Source organism: Rhyacophila brunnea, unplaced genomic scaffold, assembly GCF_057557595.1.
Source record: "Rhyacophila brunnea isolate RB1 unplaced genomic scaffold, BYU_Rbru_1.0 scaffold_10, whole genome shotgun sequence".
Classification (NCBI taxonomy): Eukaryota; Metazoa; Arthropoda; class Insecta; order Trichoptera; family Rhyacophilidae; genus Rhyacophila; species Rhyacophila brunnea.
In genome coordinates, this window is record NW_028232752.1 from 9,760,814 (window position 1) to 9,782,489 (window position 21,676).

A 21,676-nucleotide genomic window follows, 5' to 3' on the forward strand; every position below is an offset into this window, starting at 1 on the left:
AAAGCTGTAGATATTATGTTTATAACGAAGTTTCATAAAAGAAATAAATTAATTTTAGTATATCCATTAAACGAAATTTAGAAACAATTGAGATATTTTAATCGAAATTAAGTTAAACATCCAAGTCAAAACATTCAAATTATATATATATATATATATATACGATTGAAATGAAAATGATCACAATATTTTAGGTGCGTTTTTTATTAAGACACTTCTGTCGTGATATTTATTTTATGTTTTGTGTCTGACCTAAATTTCCGTATACTTTTTTCACAAAAATATTATGTACGTATCTTTCAAAGGTAACAATTGCGATAAATATATCGCGTCTGTTCTGGCAGAACACACTAACTGGAGAATACTAGTTTTGAGTAATTTGACTTTGAAGTTGTTAAAATGTTTGAAATGGTCTATCATGTGAGTCTATTAAGTAATCGTAAAAAGGATGACTTTAAAATAAAGACTTTATTTATTAAGAAGGTTTATGGATGGTAAAGTTTGAAATAAGAAACATGTTGGTATAACTAACTCAATATGTAATTTTTTCGAATTAGTGTCTTCTGCCAGAATAGTGACGATATATTGTGCTGCTTACAATACGTCAATGTAGCTTATTTTCACACTTATGTCGTATACTTACCACACCGTGTATCACTACTCACTATGTTATCACAGTGTTATCAGATAGTCTTTTTATCAAAAAAAGAGAGAAAAAAAAAACTCTTTTTTTATACTCTTTCAAATACACGTCCCATTGTTCTGATTTGGAATGATATTGATATTAAGTCGTGAATATCTGCCTTAAATTACTCTTTTTTCATTCTACCTATACTTTTCACAAAATAATATCAATATAAATACTCCTGAAAAACTAGCGAACCAAACAATGTGTAAGAGATTTGATAGATAAGTAGACGGTGGCTCAACTTTTGCGATTTATGTTTGTAAGTTTAAACTTTTCGCAGTCTCGTTTTTTACATGTGAGGTATAGAAGTGGGGGGACAAATATTAGGGAAGCATTTTATATATACAACACAAGTGGTAGATACTAGTGTAACTAAAGTTTACACTTACTAGTTGAATTCGGTGTCAGACATAAATATCATGATATAAGTATCTAGTTGTAAACGAACTATAATACATCAAGGGTATCTAGAAATGTGTACGTATGCAGTTGGCTGTAGGACAGTTCATCATAAGCCTTTTGTAGCTAAAATAAATAGATGGTCGTAAAGTATTTAATCAAATGGCACGCATTTTTTATATTTACTTAGTAGGCAAGCACAAGTTGACGCCACTTCCCTCGGTCCATCGCCAACTCTTGCGCCTCCCGCTATGTCAGACCTGCAGCACGTAGATCACTCTTGTAGCACCACTGCAGGGTGAGGGAGGGCCGGCCACGGCGACGGAACCCTTGAGGCATAGCCTCAAGGGTACAAAGTGCCGCACTCTTTGGCGGCATCTGAAATACGTGTCCCAGCCACGTAATGCGTCTCTTCGTGATAACTTCAATCACCGAAGGCTGTTGTGTCTGCTCACGAGCTCGAGTAATTGTAACGCGGTCGTACAAATGTACCCCTAAGATTCGGCGGAGACATCGATTCTCAAAGCTCAAAAGCCGTGATTCTTGAAGCTTAATAAAATACCATGTCTCACAGCTATACATGAGCACAGGTAGCACGCACGCGTTAAAGTTTAATAGGGCAGTAAAATTATTGTAATCAGCCCTTGTTATTCTTCGCCAAATGAACGACTTTCAAAGCTCGGTAGGGTTTTTCCCCCTTTGTCAACTTTCATAAATATTTCATTCCATATCTTTACTAACTCCCGACTGACAAACGCGAGGAATAATATTAATATCAATCATAATTTGGAGCTTTCGTTGCCTACTAAGCCACGACTGGCTGGCTGTGTGTTCGCATTAGTTATTCATTAGGTGTACCTTAATGTAATTTATCTGTTGCACGAGCCGCTCGCCGGATATTCCCTGTTCATCTTGAAAATTCAAAGTGTGCTCTTAATAAGTAACTATGAGCTTGCCTGTGCTCCGAGATTGTTTCCCTTAGCGGGGGATGTTGAGATATTTCAGTGATATATTCTAATTCACATGTTTAATGCGAAGTAAAATGATACTGCAGTAATACTAGCAAGAGCTAGTGAAATATTTCAAAATATGCCATTTAAGTATTACAATTTTCGATAAAAATTCAAGCAAAGCTGTTAGTTTTATATTCAGTAATATTCAATGGCATAGCAAGGTATTTTAGTACCCTGTGCAGTAATAAATAGTGCTCTCTTGACGTTAAATAGGTACTAAGGTCGATAGTGTCTGGTTGTCATTAATATCATAATAAAATAATACTGATTTAATAATATACACTATTTACAAAAATAAATACTAGTAACTTGTACTAGTAATACTAATACTAGTATTTACGAAAATGCTCGGCCCTCTAAAAATGAAAAATGAAAATCAAGATCCCTGTTATTTTATTACAAAAAAAAATTAAAGACCCATTTATATTATACTTAGGTAATTATATAATATATTTTTTATTCAACGAATAATTCACAAGATTTAAGAATGTAATATTCTTAGTATTGGATATATACATAATTAATATAATATATTTTAATTCAATTTGGTACGTCAGAGTATTATAAGAGCTAATAGGTAGTTAAAATTTGTCGTAATTAGTATGGCAAATTTAGTGTTCTGTGCGCGGTGGGCGCGATACCCTAGATATGCAGTTCGAATCCTGTTTTCCAGTCTTATTTTTTTTAAAATGATTTTTTTTATTGGTTAAAAAACATTTTCTCATAAGTGTTTTCAAAACTATGTATATTATGTTCAATACTTATATATATATTATTTTGATCATGTCAAAAATACAAGAAACTATAAACATGTTTTTTTTTATTAATTTTAAAGACATTTTATTTAACTATTCGCTTTCTAAAATTGTTTAGAATATGTTTGCAAAAGAAAATACCAATTTGCAGTCGTATTAGAACTATAATTGATTCAAAATGTATTGAGAATTATTAATAATTTATTAATCTACGGCTTTCATTAAATGTTAAGGGCGGACGTGCTCAGCGTTGGTCAAAATGGAGCTTTTACTCGTATATTCAAAGCATGATCCTTAAACGTTGTATATAATCTATTTATATAATTTTGAAGTCTTATTATCCTTTACATTTATTTTAAACATTTGATGATTGCATAAAGTATTTTTATTACATAAAATTGTATTCTTTTAAACCTCTCGCTCTAATGTTTTAGAATATAAACATATTTCAGTACATACACATGTAGTGGTATTAAATTTTTTTACATTTATTAATTTTTAAACGCATTTATAAATGTAAATTTAAATATTTCACTATAATAATGTCGACATAAATTATACTAATGGTTTTATTAATGCGTTTAAAAATTATTAAATGTAAAAAATCTTAACATCACTGCACATGTACCTATGTACTGAAATATGACTATATTTTAAAACATTAGAACGAGAGGTTTAAAAGAATACAATTTTATGTAATAAAAATATGTCATGCAATCATCAAATATCTAAAATAAATATAAAGGATAATAAGGCTTCAAAAATAGATAAATAGATTATCTACTACGTTTAAGGAATGTCCAGGATCATGCTTTGAAAATGCAATAAAAGCTCCATTTTGACCTACGCTGAGTATGTCCCCTCTTAATAAATAATATTATTCGTTCAATCGTCAATGTTTTAATAATGTACGGGCTTGTAAATTTTCAAAGAACATAATAACTGTGGAATTGTATTTTAATTTTCATAGAAAACTGAATACCTGTTTGATAAATTGCGCTATGCATTCTTGCTTCATTAGATGCACAGGCATGCTTGATTGCATTAAGTTTTCATAACAAGGTTCAACAACATGTTACTGCTTGGTAATATCATGCCATAATAAGGCTGTGTTAGGTATTTTAAGCAATCGAGCTCCCACATTTTGTAAACGTTTTCAAATTAAAATTAAAATTTAATTATCTTCTTGCGGGAAAATGATATAATTAATGACATATTAACGGCACTCATAGCTTGAAAATGTAACAAAATTAACTACCTAATGTAATACAAACAGCCCGAGTGACTGCATGGTAAGTCGATATTCTCGAATTCAAATTCCGGATTTGGCATATTTCAAATATTGTTTGGATCCAAAGAAAAACAAATATTTAATATATATAATTCTGAAAACACTCATGAGAAAATATAGCCAATGGAAAAAATCTTTTTTGAAAAAAAGTACGACACCCTGCAGGAATCAAACCTCCGTCTCTTGGGTATCGCACCCGGTAAATTACCACTATGCTACGACTGCCATGCTTAATTGCGACAAATTTTAGAATGGTACATTCTTAAAATCTTGTGAATTATTCGTCGAATAAAAGAAATAGTTAATTAAAAACAAATATTATGTTACGAAACTTTCTGTAATGAGGCCAAAATTTACACCGGATTGTAAAGGCCAAGAATATATTATAAGATAAAAAGAACTTTTTATATACAACGTTTTAAAATTTTCTGTTGAATCATATTATAAACTTGACTGCTTGATAAGCTTAAATGATCATAGAATACTGAAATGTCATATTGATTTCCATAGTAACGCACGTATATATTAATAATTTAGTTGCTAGGACAATCCGCTTAGAAACCAATAATGGTGTCAAAATAACTTTTCATAGAAAACAAAATTAACTGAAAATGAATTCAATTCTGCTTAAAGATGGCTAAAACAATTAAAAAATGCCTTGGCATCGTGTTCTGATATATTCTAAAAGTTTCAAATGTCTAGCTAGTCGGGAAGTTAGTTAAAAATCGATTGCAAGATTTGAACCGGACAAATAAGAATACGACCTAAGAAAAATGTTATAAAATAGATATTATATGTATATATAGCTTAATTTTGAATACATCAGAAACATATTAGAAAAAATATTTTAAAAAAATTGGACCAAGTGGAACTTGAATTAATTCACGTCTTTCACTTTCCGGATTCACAGTCCAAGAAATTATACTGTAAAAAAGGATATATCACCATGTTTATTCATAAGCAGATAATATGCGCCTCCATATCAGTGCGAAGAGTATTTATTATTAAAAGGTTTTTTTTCGAAGGATTCTTCCAACTTACTAGGTTCTTGTATCATCATTGGAACTACAATCTCCAGTACTGCCTTGGCCACTCACAGGAAACAAGTCAACTTCCCGCTATCTTCCGTAAACTCTACACCGCATTAGCCTCAAGGACACTGTATCGTTTTGTACACAGTTTTGGTCTCCCAACTATCGTTTTTCATTACTTTTTGGGGGTTGGGTATTTTCCATCCTTCTGCCTAATGGAATCACCATACTTTTACGTGTAAGATGACGGGATAATGATCATATTACACGTATATACAGTTTATGGTATTGTCCGGTAAAATGAAGCCATGTTTTTTCATATAACACACAGTAGAATCTTAATTTTGTTATTATTAACTTAACTATTAAACAATGTAATATCATATTATTGCTTCTCATTACAACTACCAAATTAAATCACAAAATAGTTAACAATATTTTATACTAAATTAACTACCAATTATTATCACCGACTTTATATTTAACACTTCTTATTCTTCCACACTGTCACGTCCCAACATTGGGGCATAGGGTAAGCCAGTGTCGCCATATTTTTCTATGCTGATTACAGTACAAAGGCGTAAAAATTGTAGTATTTCTAAAAAATAAATAGTACACGAACATTTTTCGTCTTGAATTCTTTAAAATTATAGTACCTATTTTAGTATATTTGGTGTAAAATTATAGTATTTTACATTTTTTGCGAAATCAAAATTATGGTATTGTACTATAATTATAGTACGGTTGACATCACTGGAGCAAGCACACGTTGGCGCAACTTCCCTCGGTCCATCGCCAACTCTTGCGTCGCACGCCATGTCAGACCTGCAGCACGTAGGTCGCTCTTGTAGCACCGCTGCAGGGTGAGGGAGGGCCAGCTACGGCGACGGAACCCTTGAGGCTGTGCCACAAGGGTACGAAGTGCCGCACTCTTTGGCGGCATCCGGAATAATTTAACACAAAAACAATAAATCTCAGCAACACGTGCTCGCAGTTTTTAAATTACTGCAGTCATTCAAGTCAATATTTACCGACGACGTGTACAAAAAATATTTAATTCAGCTTACTTTATCGCATATTGCGTAGATATAAGCGTGCGAAATGCTTTCTCACTCTCACTTTATGGTTTGTTTTATTGAAGCCATGGTTGTACTTTTATTTCCACGAGATGTCTACGTTTCTCTGATTATTTTTTGATGAGACCCAGTATTTCAACGCATATGGTAATATGGGCCAGATCAGGGTTTTTTATAATATTATTTTGGTCCTATCACTGGATAAACAACATGCATTTTTATACTAGACAATATGCCTACGTATTTATACAAAACGGCCATAATATGGAATGGTTCAAGAAATTTTTAAAGTTACAGCTAATCTATTAGGGGTTGTTTATGTTCCTTAGCGATATCGCTTGAACTAAAGCTGCTATGAATGAATACTGTAATAAAGACCTTAAAGGGGTGAATAATATGCATATTGTGTTTCCAATCACTTTAAGCATCTAATTAATTCAGATCACTTTAAGCTGATACAACTTGATTTATACTTCTCTATACCAATTATTTTCCCCCGTCAAGTTGCATATTAGGCCAAGGTGTTTTTTCGGAAACACGGATTTTTTTAAATCGCGTGAAAAACTATATAAGAAAATTAAAATCATATCGTCAACGGCAGTTTAACTTATCAGTAAATTTGATAATCGAAGCGCCTAGTTTTAAAAGCCCCTAAAACGGTTTTTAAAATTTTTTGAGTTAGATACGTATTTAAATGGATATTTTTGTGACCTATATGATGGCCAAAGATTGAACTTTAAAAACGTCAAAAACCGTCAATCAAAAATTAGGGTAAATTTCAAAACGTGCTAAAATGATTGGGTGTGCTTTTCAAATACCCCTAAAATGAAAAACCAAAATACTCCTTAGAATGTAACAAATTAAAAATTTAATAAATAAAGTTCACAGATTTAATAGATATGATTTTATCCCATTTTTTCAAAACTACCTAAAATAGTTTTTCTCATTTTTCTCAGAACTAACAAAAATTGTTTTAGGGGCTTTTGAAACTAGGCGCTTCAATTATGTACTTACTTTTAAAAATGTGAGACTTGCAAACATAACAATATAATCAGTACGTTTTTAATTAACCCTACAACTGATTTATTTTGAAAATATTACTCAATATATTATATATATATATAATTTCAAAGTTAATTAGAAGAAAAATAATATTTTCTCTTACAGTGAAAACCCGATTTAACTTTTTTTTTAATTGACTAATACATAACAAACAATATAAATAATGTGTATTGTAAATTCGTGCATATTTTTGACTGATTTTTATAAAAATCTTTCAATATTATAAATTGAACGTAGTTATGTAGAATGTAGCCAGTCCAAAATAATTTCAAGCTGAGATAACGGCACTTTAGCAACCACATGATATTAAAAATGCATGTAAAATTGTAAATAGTATTTAATTTCAAGAATAATTTGTTTGCGGCTTGGCTATTTTCAGCAGAACGTAGAGAAAACCTTCTCGCATCTGATCTATATCATATCTCATTTTTTAATTTTTTGTGGACTGGTTACTTTATGCATTACTATGTTCAATTGATTTGAAGGTTTAATTTTTTGGACATTATTTAAACGAATTAAAAAACAAATACAAACTAACAAATAAACTATAAGAAAGAAAATGTGAGTCAAATTGGAAAGTGACAAAAATAACGTGGGTTCACTCTGGCTAAAGTAAAATATTAATCAGCAACTGCGTATTATAAACTTACTCTTGTACACTGCAGCCGTGTTTATAAAAAAGAAATGCACTTTATGTGTCAGAGCTAACAAAACAAGCGTGTTTATAAAAAATGCTATTATGTGTCTGTAGATTAAAATTGAAATAATTGCCGTGCATATTATACACGTAATTGAATAAATTTAATATTTAATTTTTAATTTGAATTAAATTTTGCATGTGTTTTTCCAACTCAAAATGCAGGAAATAAAAACGTGTAATTGAAATAATTATACTATATGTACTAAAATAAAGAGAAATCATACAAAAATAGCGGGAAAACTTGAGTTCTGGGCACATAAAATTAAGATTCCACTGTATACAGTAAGTTGTAATTTGCTCTTAGTTAGAATAGTATAAAAAAATCTTTCTAATAGTAAAACGCTTTCGCTGCTGAATAGATAATGAGATTTTAATTGCCCCCTTTAAAATGCACGTTAATTACATCGATCGGCCGCCTGGTCATTACGCACCGTGTGCGTCTTCCGCGTCCAAAGTATTAAGTTATACAATCAAAAGAGAAGGAATGTAAAATATTTTGATATTCATCATTAAAATACAACGTAAGAATAGATATAATACTGATTTATAAAAAATCTTTAACTGAGACCCCACATCTAGCGCAAGCCAACACGGAAATTTGGTGAGACCCTCTGACACTGTGTTAGTTAGTTAGAACATATTTTAGGTGTATTGATTTAAAATTGTAAAAGAAACAAAATTGGAAATACCTTAAACAGGTACGTAGTTTTTAGGAAATAACAACGTAAAAAGTACTTCAAATCCCACTCAATTCAAGAATTTTTCACACAGTTTTTTTAATTAACTACTTATATTTTTTATTTTAAACAAAGAAGATTGTTACAAAATTATGTATGTCTAATACGAATGTTTCAATTTTTGTAAATATCTCAGAATTTACTTATATAATTAGTTATTGTTATTATGAATAAAAAAAATCTAATATAATATGCTTAATTTAAAAAAAATATATAATATTGATTATCAGTTTTTTTGTTTATTTTATAAGTGAAAAATATCTACATTGTTTTCAATTTTCAAAATAAAGAACGCAGGTACATAGCTTAAAATTTAAATATCCAAACAAAGAGTGGGAGCTTGAATCTCTAATGGATTGATAAATCCATCACTTTTGACACGTTCAAAAATAGGTACCTACGTAAAGTGATCAAATTTTATTATAATCGCCTTCCGGCTAATGGAAAATACCAATAAACACTTAATAAAATAATAAATTAATTACTTTAACATTATTAATTTTGTAATTGTGATTTAACAGCTTTTGTAAATTTTGATTTCTAAATCAAGACGCATTAACGAAAATATCGCACCTTAAAGTCTACTGCATAATAATAAATTATTGTATTAATCTAATTTCTCTAGTGAATTCCATACATTTATGTATAATGTTTAAAATAAGTTTGTTTTTTTATTAACATAATATAAACTTAAATTAAGTACACCTTATGAGAAAACATACCTACTAGAAAAAAATCTTTAGGGACTTGACCCCGCATCCATTAGATTTTGGCAGTGCTTTTCCAATTGAGGCACCTACGTCCTACCTAATTACGAGGGAAGTAACTAGTATTGTAAACAAATGAAGTGCTTATTAAGCGGATTCGAGTATTTTCCAAAGATTTTTTCTAGTAGGATTATTTTGTGTAAATTACTTATGTAGTATATAACAATATATTCTATAATAAATGTACGTATGCAAAGTAAAACTTTTCTTTTAATATGCGTACGTATATTCAGTATTAAATGAAAATTATAATAATGTCACTCAATCCAAACGCGTAATAATTTGAATTACACTGGATACCATCTATAATAAAGTTAGTAATATCATTGACAAAAAGTACTTAAAATATCATCATCATCAGCCGGAGTTAATCCACTACCGGATGAAGGCCTCCCTAGCTCTTTCTCTTTTCTCTTTTCGGTCGACACTCTTTTCGGTCCATAGTTATTAGTTGTTATATAATCTACCAACTGACTATCCATCAGGTGTTAGAGGGCGGTTAGTGCCCCTTGGATACCACTGTATGACGACATTGGTCGAAAAGTTTCCTTATCCATTTGTTTCTTTTGTGATCTTTACGCATTATGCCCAACAAGTACCTTTCCATGCCACTTAAGATGTATTAGTAAATAATAATATTATCATTACCTATATGAATTATTATAGTCGCATCGACAATTTAAAGAAGGAGAGCATTCAAATTCCACAAAATCCAATTTTTTTCAAATAAGGGTGGTTTTTTAAAAATTATATATTTTTAATAAAAACAATCTTTAAAATTATAAAACATGTAGCATTTATAAAGTAATCGTTATTGTTTGCTTTATGACATAATACATAAATGCTTCTGTCATGCTTTTATATTATCTTCAATTTCTTTTGGGGATGGTATTAGCTTTCAATCGGCTCAAAGGTTGTTAAATTTTTTTGTCTTGCGATCTGGATAAAATGCCGAAGGCTACATTCTTCTTTTGAATATTAGAGAAAAAGAAAAGCTCAGAAAACTCATCTCCTGCTTGAAGCTTCCGCAAAGTCAAAAACGAAAAGCGAGTAATGGAGCAGAAAATATTAACATTTTAAGATTTCTTTCACTTTGTTATCAAAATTTTATTTTATTTAAGAAAAAAATCATTTAGCACTTGAGCGTCGTTAGGGAGCTAAATTATTACTTTGAACTAATAATTTAAGAGTGACATTCCAAAATATATTGTGTCTGAAATCTTCATTATAAAATAATCATATTGGTATGTTATTTATTTGACTTTTTTTCATACTTAGTAAAATAATATTTATTTTTCTTTTGGCCGTGTCCGATCCTAATAAGATCATAATTATTATGGGCCTCTGCAGAGTGGAGGTTTGTATTAACATATTTTTTGTTTTTACGAGAAATGGGTGTCAGCAACATGCTCAACCTATTAGGTCGTTACTCCAAACACAAATTGATAAACAATATGTATACATTTCAAGACCCAAGATTCGAATCTGAGACCCATGACAATATAAACCGACGCGTAAGTCACTCGGTCATCGTGAGCGTCAAATATAATATTTGCAAATAGCATATTAGTTACAGGAAAAGTTATGGAATAAAACTATAATAATATTATACTATTATATTGAAAATTTAACAATACGATTTTAAACACCATGTTAGTTTTGTTTTGAAGAAATATTACAATTAATTAAAAACTATATTCGGATATTATATATTTATACATATTTATAAAATATATTATTGCTTACATCAAAATATAAAAAAAACATGTTTTGGGCTAAGTGCGTCAATATGTCACTATTAAAATACTGTTAAGTTAGATGTTTTCAATGTTTTTGATATGATTTAACAATCTTAATTTATTTGATTTTGCCTAGAGAATCATTTATGGAGAATTGTCAAGATAATGTTATAATATTCTAGAGTTTTTCATTAGTAACGTTCTCGTAAGTTTAGTAATACAGGTTTTTATCACGAATTGACAATCAACACCTTACATTATGTACATCCTTGGCTAATATTAATACGAAATTAAGTAAAAGTATTACTGTATTACTAATACATATTTTACTGAATATTGTATATATATTATTTAAATCAAACTATTAACTACATGGTTATTTTTGTATGGCTTAAAAGATATTTTCCTTCGACTACTTTAAATATAATAAAATAGTTTTAACCAGGGGCGGCTCTACCTTAAGGGTTCGTAGGGACCATACCCATATCGATGTCATGTCAAAAATACACGTCCAATATTTTAATCATTGTCATAATTACTTACTTCATTACATGATCAAAATGAACTGTTTAATTTATTTTATCAATCAAAACCCATCGAAATTTTATAGAGATATTTATTATTATTATACAAATAAATAAAGCAATGATTTTAAATTATGTAATAACATAATTATGATAAAATAAATTTAATACGCCCTATTTCACGGTGACACCTATGTACAAATTAAGAAAACTATGGCGTCTATTTTTCGATGACCAGGGTCAGTCAGTCCCATCCCATCGCTGCGGTACAAATCTCGTTCTACAAAGGATGTGAATGCATTACCGTTAGAATATGCATATTGGGGAGCGAATGAAATAACCCCTAGGTGAGAGAAAACGCTCGCTGTATGTCGTTGTTCAAAATTAATATATATATTTAACTATTTCTTTTATTCAACGAATAATTCACAATATTTAAGAATGTACCATTCTAATTTTTGAACATACATAATTTTGAAAAAAGGGTTAGATTACCTACCGGGATATCTTACTTTTTTCAAAAAGATTTTTTCTATTGGTTATAATAAATTTGTGTTAAGTGTTTTTCAAAATTATGTATGATATATATATATTTATTAATTAAGCTAATGTTTTTAAGCATGCTTTTTAGATTTGATTAAGTAACGATTCAGATAATCATATTATTTATTCTAAAAATTTACTCATTTTCCGATTAACAAAATCATATTATTTTACGTTGCTTGGTATGTATATTTAATAATTAATGGCTAAACCCCACTAACTAGAAAGTCGTCAAACCGCCACTGGTTTTGATTTGAACCATGAAGATTGGACCTTGTACATTAAAAAATGCACAGTGCTTAAAAATAAAACCTCGATTTAAACGACTAAAATACCAACCACTCGTTATGACATTCGTGCTTGTTTGAATTTTCTCAAAAAAGTGTTTTGGCATTTAGGCCAAACGCCACGGAGCTCATTATTTTTAAATGTTCGACAATTTTCATCGATCAATTTAATTATGTAAAACAGCGGTTTATTTTAATAATGTTTAAAAAATAAAATATATTCTGAGTGGGTATTTGATATAGCATTAAGTATGGTAAACATCGGTACATTCAAGCTTATATTGTATTTCTAAGCTTACTTTATACGTAAATTGATTATTGACACGTATCACAAAGCTATGTATGATATTGTTAATAAAAATAACTATTATTTTGAATGACATTTTTACATTAAAGAAAAAAGCTCATTCACTTGGTGAAACTCAGTGTATCGGTAGAGTACCTGTGCTTGAATATAAGATGATTTCTCTGAACTCTTAATTACCCTTTCAACCTTATTCCAATATAACACTTAATTAGTAAAATGAGTGATTAAAATGGTTTTAGGTATTCAAAGAGTTGGCTATCTCAAGGCAACTGCTATCGGATTTAATGTTTCTTAAAGCACCCCAGGTAGCCTCGCTTACTACATAGACAGATCGAAATAGAAGACAGCAATTATTAGATTATTTTGGATTGGGGGGATTTAAAAAATGAACAATCACATCGCGACGCTAACGCCACTCTGCATTGCGTACCCCCAGAATACGGCAGTCACTGGCAGCTCCATTCAACCAGCGAATCTTTGGCCTGCCTCTTCTTCTACCCCCTTTGGATTGCTGGACATCACTCTCTTTGTCGGTTCATTGTCATTCATACGGTGCACATAACCTAACCATCGCAGTCTCCCAATCTTAATTGATTGGAATGTGCTGCAATCTTCGTACAGCCCGTAGAGCTCAGCATTATATCTTCTCCTCCAATTGGTGCCGTCCCTGATCGGTCCATGTATACGGCGGAGAATTTTTCTTTCAGAGATGTTCAGGGCTCATTTATTTCGCAGAGTTAATGTCCAGGTTTCCAATGCATAGGTGAGCACTGGCTTTACAAGTGTTTTGTAAAAAGTGCTTTTAGTTCGGTGAGATAGTATGCGGGACTTAAAATGTCTTAACAGGCCAAAGTAGCATTTATTCGCAGACATGATTCTCTTGTTGATTTCTTCTGTAATATCATTATGTAGAGTTACAAGAGATCCAAGGTATATGAAACTGTCGACCGTATCAAACTTATATGCACCAATATCTCACTTTGGTGCGCCTTCTCGTGGTGTGACATAAACAGGCATGTATTTAGTTTTTGCCTCGTTTATCTGTAAGCCCATTCTTTTGGCAGAGGCTTCTAGTGCTGTGAAGGCTTTTTCAGCACCAATTCAATTTTGATATGACCGCATTACACGCCTGCAAGCTATGAAATGTCAAATGACATATAAAGAGTACGTGTTAGAAGCAAACACGAAGTTCATTGTATACATTGTTCATAGGCGAGAGCATTACATACCACGTGTAATTTAGACCATTTTGGTAGGTAAGACACGTGCAGGGTATGTATATATTTTGCGAAAGCTTTTCAGCAGGTCTATTATTAATGGTTATCATTTCATTCTTCCAAATTATTGCATGGAAGATATTCTTTACACTAAATGGCTAGAGGCGGTTTTAATTCGTAATACGGCACAAATTTAGGTTGGTCAAATTCAGATATGTTTGTGCTGCTGAACCCAAGCGAATAAGACAGAATACAAGCGGATAAAGCCAAACCAGCGCCATCTAGTCAGTAATGAGCTGAACACAAGAATTTTGTATTGACACGTCAGACATAATATCAACATAACCTACAATTTTATTAGTTATGTCATTGCAATTGCAGCAAAACAGACGGATCTTGCGTCTCAATTCTCGATATGTAAAATTGATATATACTCTATCTAAAGTTTGCACAGCTAAGAGAAAGGCTGTTAAAAAATATCACCTTTTGACAGTTGAGACGGTTAACTTTTTTAGATAATTAACTGCCCGAATACGTAAAGTAATAAATATGATATATTTATCACACTTAGCTCTTTTTTGATGTTAAGTGATAATATGTTAGAATAGGCCTGCAGGTCATAATAAACGTTGATCAATTATTGAGGTTTTGAGGGTCTGATGGTATCAACAACGATTCTAGGTGTATCCATAGAAAACGATTAAGATAAATTTAGTATTAGGTACCTATAATATTTGACTTTACAACCCAAAGTAAATCACGGAGTACTTAAGTAGAAAATCCTAGGCTTGAAGAAAATGATCAAGTTCATAAATTTTGTTGTACCTATTTGTAACATTATCATAATATTGAAATTATTGACATTTGAGTGTGAATGCTCCTTTATGGTTGAATTTTAACTTTAAAGCAAGAAAGGTATACCTACATTACGTTATAATCAGTCAAAGCGGAAAACAAATAATTATTTGACCTAGCTACCTATATTAATAATTATTATACTCTGCATGTTCATAAAACTTGGTAACTATGCTACCCATGTTGCCTTAAAAAACTTTATGCAATATAAATAACCTTCTTTTGCGTGTGAATTATTTTCTATTTGACTTAAATTCAAGCATTCAAAAAATATCTACATTTTTCTTTAAGTTAACCCTTAGTTTACAACAAATACTTCACACTTAATTTGTAGCAACCTCAAAAATATATTTAAAAAAATAGGTTTCGTTAAATATTCAAATTAACCATAATGTATTATTTTACAAGTAAAAATAATACGTATTAACAGTGTATGTTTAAACGTAAAGCTAAATAAGACTTAACTGAGACTTGAGAAAAAAAAGAAGCTGCAAGATGAATTGACGCCATTGAAGTATTGAATTTAATATAGATACATAAAAAAATCAAATACTTACAAAGTTGTTCAAAAGTCAATATATCCATATCCGATTGATCAAATTCGAGTCTTGTCTGGCGCCGTTTTAAAAAGATTTTTTTTTTAAATATTCACGTTTTTGTGGTTTTCGTAAAATATGAATATTTAAATAGAGTAAATTTGGATAAAACAACACAAACTCACCCGCCCCGTATTACATTCGGTCTTAATTGAGCGTATTACGAGGCTCTACGTTTGAGTGTGAAGCATCTGCAGTTTTTTATTCCTTGGAATGTCTAAGGAGCAGAAACCCAAGGCTAATGTCAGCATGCACTTAAGTGTGCTATGGTTGAGTTTACAGAGAATTTTTAATAAAAATGCTTATGGGGGAGAGTAGCATAGTAAACTTGCAAAAACAAATGACTTTAATTCAAAATATATAGTTACAAAACACTTGGATAGAGTAAAAGAGATCAATAAGATAGATTTTTTTTTAAAAACCAGATTTGGTTTATTACTTAATGTGACGATCAGACTATAAAACGTTAAAATAGAAAGCCCTAAAATAAACTCAAATATTACCAGTAATAAATTAATGCATATTCCATTTACGTGGCAAACATTAATACATAATATCGTCTCTATTCTGGCAGAACACACTAACTGGAGAATACTAGTTTTGAGTAATTTGACTTTGAAGTTGTTAAAATGTTTGAAATGGTCTATCATGTGAGTTTATTAAGTAATCGTAAAAGGATTACTTTAAAATAAAGACTGTTTATTTATTAAGAAGGTTTCCAGATGGTAAAGTTTGAAATAAGGAACATTTTGGTATAACTAACTCAATATGTCATTTTTCGAATTAGTGTCTTCTGCCAGAACAGTGACGATATTATTATGTTACTCGTACCTACATAATACGTAACTATTGATAATAAAATATTCTTTGACACATATTAAAGTTTATCCAATATCTTTTTTAAATTCATTTGAATTTGAAATATAGTTTCAAACAGCCACACCCAGAAGGCAACCCGATTTCTTTATTGTTGTGTTCCCTCATTATGCAAAACCAACAAAACGTTGTTTAGAAAGCCAGGTTGTAGTAGTTGGCTGGTATACCTCAGAATGCGAATGCTGCCAAAAGTTGTTAAGTCGATAATTTAGATATTAAGAGTTAACAACGGATTAAGAGTCTATATATAATAATAATTGTATGTATGCTAGAACATGCACATAAAGCACAAAGAATTTAGCATTATGTCTGATTTTAGAAGGCATGTAAACTTTCAAGTTGCAATTACTCCATAACATGATTTTGAGACTTACCAACTTTTGGCAATAGAATGGCAATCGAGTAGCAGAAGATAATTTATTATTATACTTTATTGGAATGGAGACAAAAACCAATAGAAGCCAGAGATTACCTCTTATTACTGCACCACGAAATGATGATAATGTAACATTTATCTTTTATGTGCCTTTAAAACCGTTTATGTATTTTCTGCAAAACTATACAGAAGAGACAAAAAATATCATGAATTTTAATGACTGCTTTATACAACATAGAAATATTTTTTTAAATACATTATTAAGGAAATTACGGTGTTATGTCTATTGAAATAAAAATAAATAATTTGAGGGCCAATGTGTGAAAGGGTTAATCATATTTTTTTTATTGTACAGTGTGCGAGCATGTTTACAATTAAGTATTAAACATTGCGTGAGATTACTTGCCTTTAATTTGGCATTGAAATTTTTCAAATTCTCAACGATTATTTTATATTTAAACACAAGGTTAATACAGTTTATGTTTATCGTTAGAATTGCTGCTGTACTGGGAAAAATATCAGCTGGTTTTGAAAAAATATATTATATACCTTCTTAGCAGAGAAAAATTATGCAGAGAAAAATTTTACGTATATGAAAATAATGTAACAAGAACGGATATACTATCAAAATATAGAATAAAAAATTGAACATACAATTACTTTAATGCCACGTGTATGCAAAATATAAAATATACTTACAATTACACTTGCAATTTTACAAATATTATATTATGTTTGAATACTTAGGCAATACGAATGATAATAATATTTCGGATTCAAAATACGTCAATGTTATTTGTAGTATTTCTACATAATTAGGTACCTACCTAATGAAAAAGTATAAATAATTACTTAAATGAACATTTTTTAAAAACAATCTTAATCGTGGCAAAATTCTATTGCATATTTTGCTACTGAATAGTGACTAAAACATCCCATTTTTCATTAGGTATAATGAATATTTTATGTGATATATCTGAAAGTTGCAAAGATATTTATACATTATTTTTATCGAACATACATAATTTTGAAAAACACTTTCTGAGATAATATATTATAACCAATAGAAAAAATCTTTTTTGAAAAAAGTAAGCCCGGTAGGGAATCGAACCCTGCATCTCCTAGGTTTACGTCCCGTCTATCGTATTTACCTCTATGCTACGCAGTGACATACTAATTGCGACAAATTTTAACTATTTGCCTTTTTAATACCTACTCATCAGCGTTCTTCTAAATCAAGCTACTATGACAATCGGTTTTTGTTTTAATAAATCAAAGTAGATACCTATTACTTCAATTACTAACTGACATCGTGGAGGCCAATAGTTAAAATTTGTCGCAATGAGTATGTCACTGCGTAGCATAGAGGTAAATGCGACAGACGGGGCGTAAACCCAGGTGATGCAGGGTTCGATTCCCTGCCGGGGGTGGCTTACGTTTTTCAAAAAGATTTTTTCTACTGGTTATAATATATTTTCTCAGAAAGTGTTTTTTAAAATTATGAATATTCAATAATCAGAATGGTACATTCTTAAATATTGTGAATTATTCGTTGAATAAAAGAAATAGTTATTTATAAATTATTGTTATCGTTGAAAGATAATAATAATAATGTCAATACATGGTTTATGCTTGGTTTATTTTATTTCTAAATAATGATTTCATGTTTTTTTTCCCTATTCGATATATAATTATACACCAAAATATTATTATCATGGTATTAAGTTATCATTTGTGAAGAGTTAACGTAGGTTGTTGAGATTAGTTATCAGACATATGTATTTGTTTTCATTGAACCAATACACACTGGAAATTGCAGATTTAATTAAATTTTTAAAATTATCCGGCGCCACCTGCCGTTATTGTATTCTTAGCTCAATGATAACAAATACGTATGACTGATATAGATTAGTGTGTACTATTTATGTCGGATTTTAACAGCCTACCTGCACCTCTCACCAATGCTTGTTATTATTTATATTTTTAATTTAGTATATTACTTATCAATATATTAATTTGATACTGAGATATCGAATCATATTATTATATGTTAGAAATGGGTTGGTGATGTTGAGGTGTCTAATAACAAAAACCGATAAGTCACATAGGTACACGGTAAAAAAGGTACATAATATTTTTTGTACAATATCATACAATATAGTATAATAATCTATAAATAAACACACCAAAATCATTTATGAATAATTACAAGATAAAAAGAACTTTTTATATACAACATTTTTAAATCAAATGTTGAATCATATAAACTTGACTTGACTAGCTTAAACGATCAAAAAAAATTTTACTCGATAGAAATAATACTGAAATGTTATTTAGACATTCAAATTGATTTTCATAGTAACGCACGTATATATTAATATTTTAATTGCTAGGACCATCCGCTTAGCAACCAATTATGGTGTCGAAATAACTTTTCATACAAAACAGAATTAACTGAAAATGAATTCAATTCTACTTAAAGATGGCTAAAAGTAATAAAAAATCCATTGGCATTGTGTTCTGATATATTCTAAAAGTTTCAAATATCTAGCTAGTCGGGAAATTAGTTAAAAATCGATTGCAAGATTCGTACCGGACAAATAAGAATACGACCTAATAAAAACGTTGTGATAAAATGCTATAATAATTCGACCCTCGAAAATCTTGATTTACCATTAACATTAATATTGAATTGTGGATTTATCTGTTTTTGTAATTAAACGCCTCATATTTGGTTAAATCATAAAATAAAAGAATTTACAATTGATGTCACAATATTAAATATTTTTATATTGACTTACGTCTTTTATGCTGATTTGTATACTAAAATAATCACAGCCAAAATCTATTTTTAACATAAATAGGTCATTAATGCATTGTTATTCTTGGACATTTCCATTTATAAAAAATCGGTGTGTGTACTTATGTACGTGCGTAAGAAGGTATTATACTTCTTTGACGTCCCAAAACAAAAACAAAACTTGTGATAAACTAGATGCTTCGACTAGTTTTTAATAATCTTGTTAAATTATACACTCAAGAAAAAGGACCGCTTATTGGAACGCCGTTGGTTTATTTCTATACGCTTTAACTTATATTACTAAATTAAATAAATATTTATCGTTGTTTTTATTTTTAAAGTAACAACTGCCACTATGACGTTCAATAGTTTTTTAACGTAAGGAATTGCAAATGGCCGACAATAATAAATTCGCTGTCTAGCAACGGAACAATTCTAAATTATATTAGTATACTGTACAATCGTCACGATTGCACTATCATTCTGTGGCGTAATGGTTGTGCGTTTGCCTGATAACCGAACAATTATTGGTTCTAATCCAATCGAGTGTGTTTTTTTGTGTGAAAATATAAATTATGTGTTACATGTCACACGCCAAAAATACACTCTGATCTGATTTTTCAAACGCGTCTAAAGAAGTATAACTTCAATAATGTAGAAATATTTTTTTTTTCAGACGTCCGGTACCAGAAGAAGAAAATTGGCCTCTGTATACAAAAGACAAGCCAAACTATTACATTTTCAACGCAGATGGTTCTGGGATCGGTAAAGGACCCAGGGCTCAGACATGTGCGTTCTGGAACCAGTTTTTACCAAGGCTGCACAATAATCCAGGTAACACTACTATATTATTACACTGTATCTAACAATTATACTAATTTTAATTATTTTACATATATTTAAATACACATAGTTCAGGCGCCGGCCTTTCATCTAGGGGTTCGTGGTTCAATATCGATGAGGTCATAATAATATATTAATATAATTATTTTCTCAAATATTGGATGTGTGTGATCGTTTCTCTCCTATTATAAAGTACCTACATTGTTGCTATTGGAGGCTCATGGCCTACTGTAGTGTTACATATAAAATTTCCGGTACTGTTCGGTTATACGGAATACAGCGGAAAAGCATTTTGAAAATACCCGATATACTGGATTATTTGTTAGTTTGGGTTAGTTAAGGTTAGGTTAGGTTGGGTTAGGTTAGGTAAGGTTAGGTTTGGTTAGGTTAACCTAACAAATAATCCACTTTATCGGCTATTTTCAAAATGTGTTTTCCGCTGTATTCCGTATAACCGAACAGTACCAAATTTCCTAATATTATGAACATTTATATATTTAAAAAAATGAAAATTTGGGACCAATGTTATTATATATTAAAAAAAAAATATTTGTGTATAAACTATTAACTATTTTCGCTTATTTTTAGTAGGTAGCTCTAAAATCTTTCTGATAGAATGTAAATATTATAATATTTTATTGAAGTTTGGAACAGTCCTGTATTACGATTACAGGGTTGCGGTACAATAATGTCCTTCCAAAAATTGATGATTAATGATTATATAAATTTGAAAACTTTAGCAATTTTATTGATTGCTCATATTATCGTCTCCTTACTAGTAAAACCTCGTAAGTTTGTTTGAAAAGAATGTTGAGGGGAAGGAAGAAACGTAATAAAAACAATATTTTAAACACCTCTCTAATCGATGAATCTATCAACACTGGATGCGAAATACGAGGTTTTAATTCCACGTTAGAAGACACGAGACCTACAAATTTTTAAAATTTGTCGATAGATGGACAACATACTAGTGTTGTAAAGAACCGAGGTTTTGATAATATGATTAATTTTTTTTTAAATTTTGCCGAACAAACTTAATTTTTCCATAATATTGGACTTATGAGGTCTTAACAGTAAAGTGATGATACACGTTTTCCAATACAATGAAAAATATATGAGTAGATAGATAGATGTAGGTGATTTATTTTATGAGATTATTTAAATGTTTTTAATAACATGTTCTGAATTCAATAC

General features: G+C 30.2%; 1 protein-coding gene across 2 annotated transcripts in view; it reads left to right on the forward strand.

Annotated features, from left to right (window-relative positions):
- Nucleotides 1–21,676, forward strand: part of LOC147078869 (acetylcholinesterase-like) — a 215,291-nt gene that overhangs the window by 192,266 nt on the left and 1,349 nt on the right. For both annotated transcript variants that reach the window (XM_085950597.1, XM_085950603.1), the window contains exon 6: nt 20,316–20,473. In XM_085950597.1, coding sequence (XP_085806723.1) covers nt 20,316–20,473 — 158 coding nt within the window. The remainder of the gene's footprint in view (nt 1–20,315; nt 20,474–21,676) is intronic.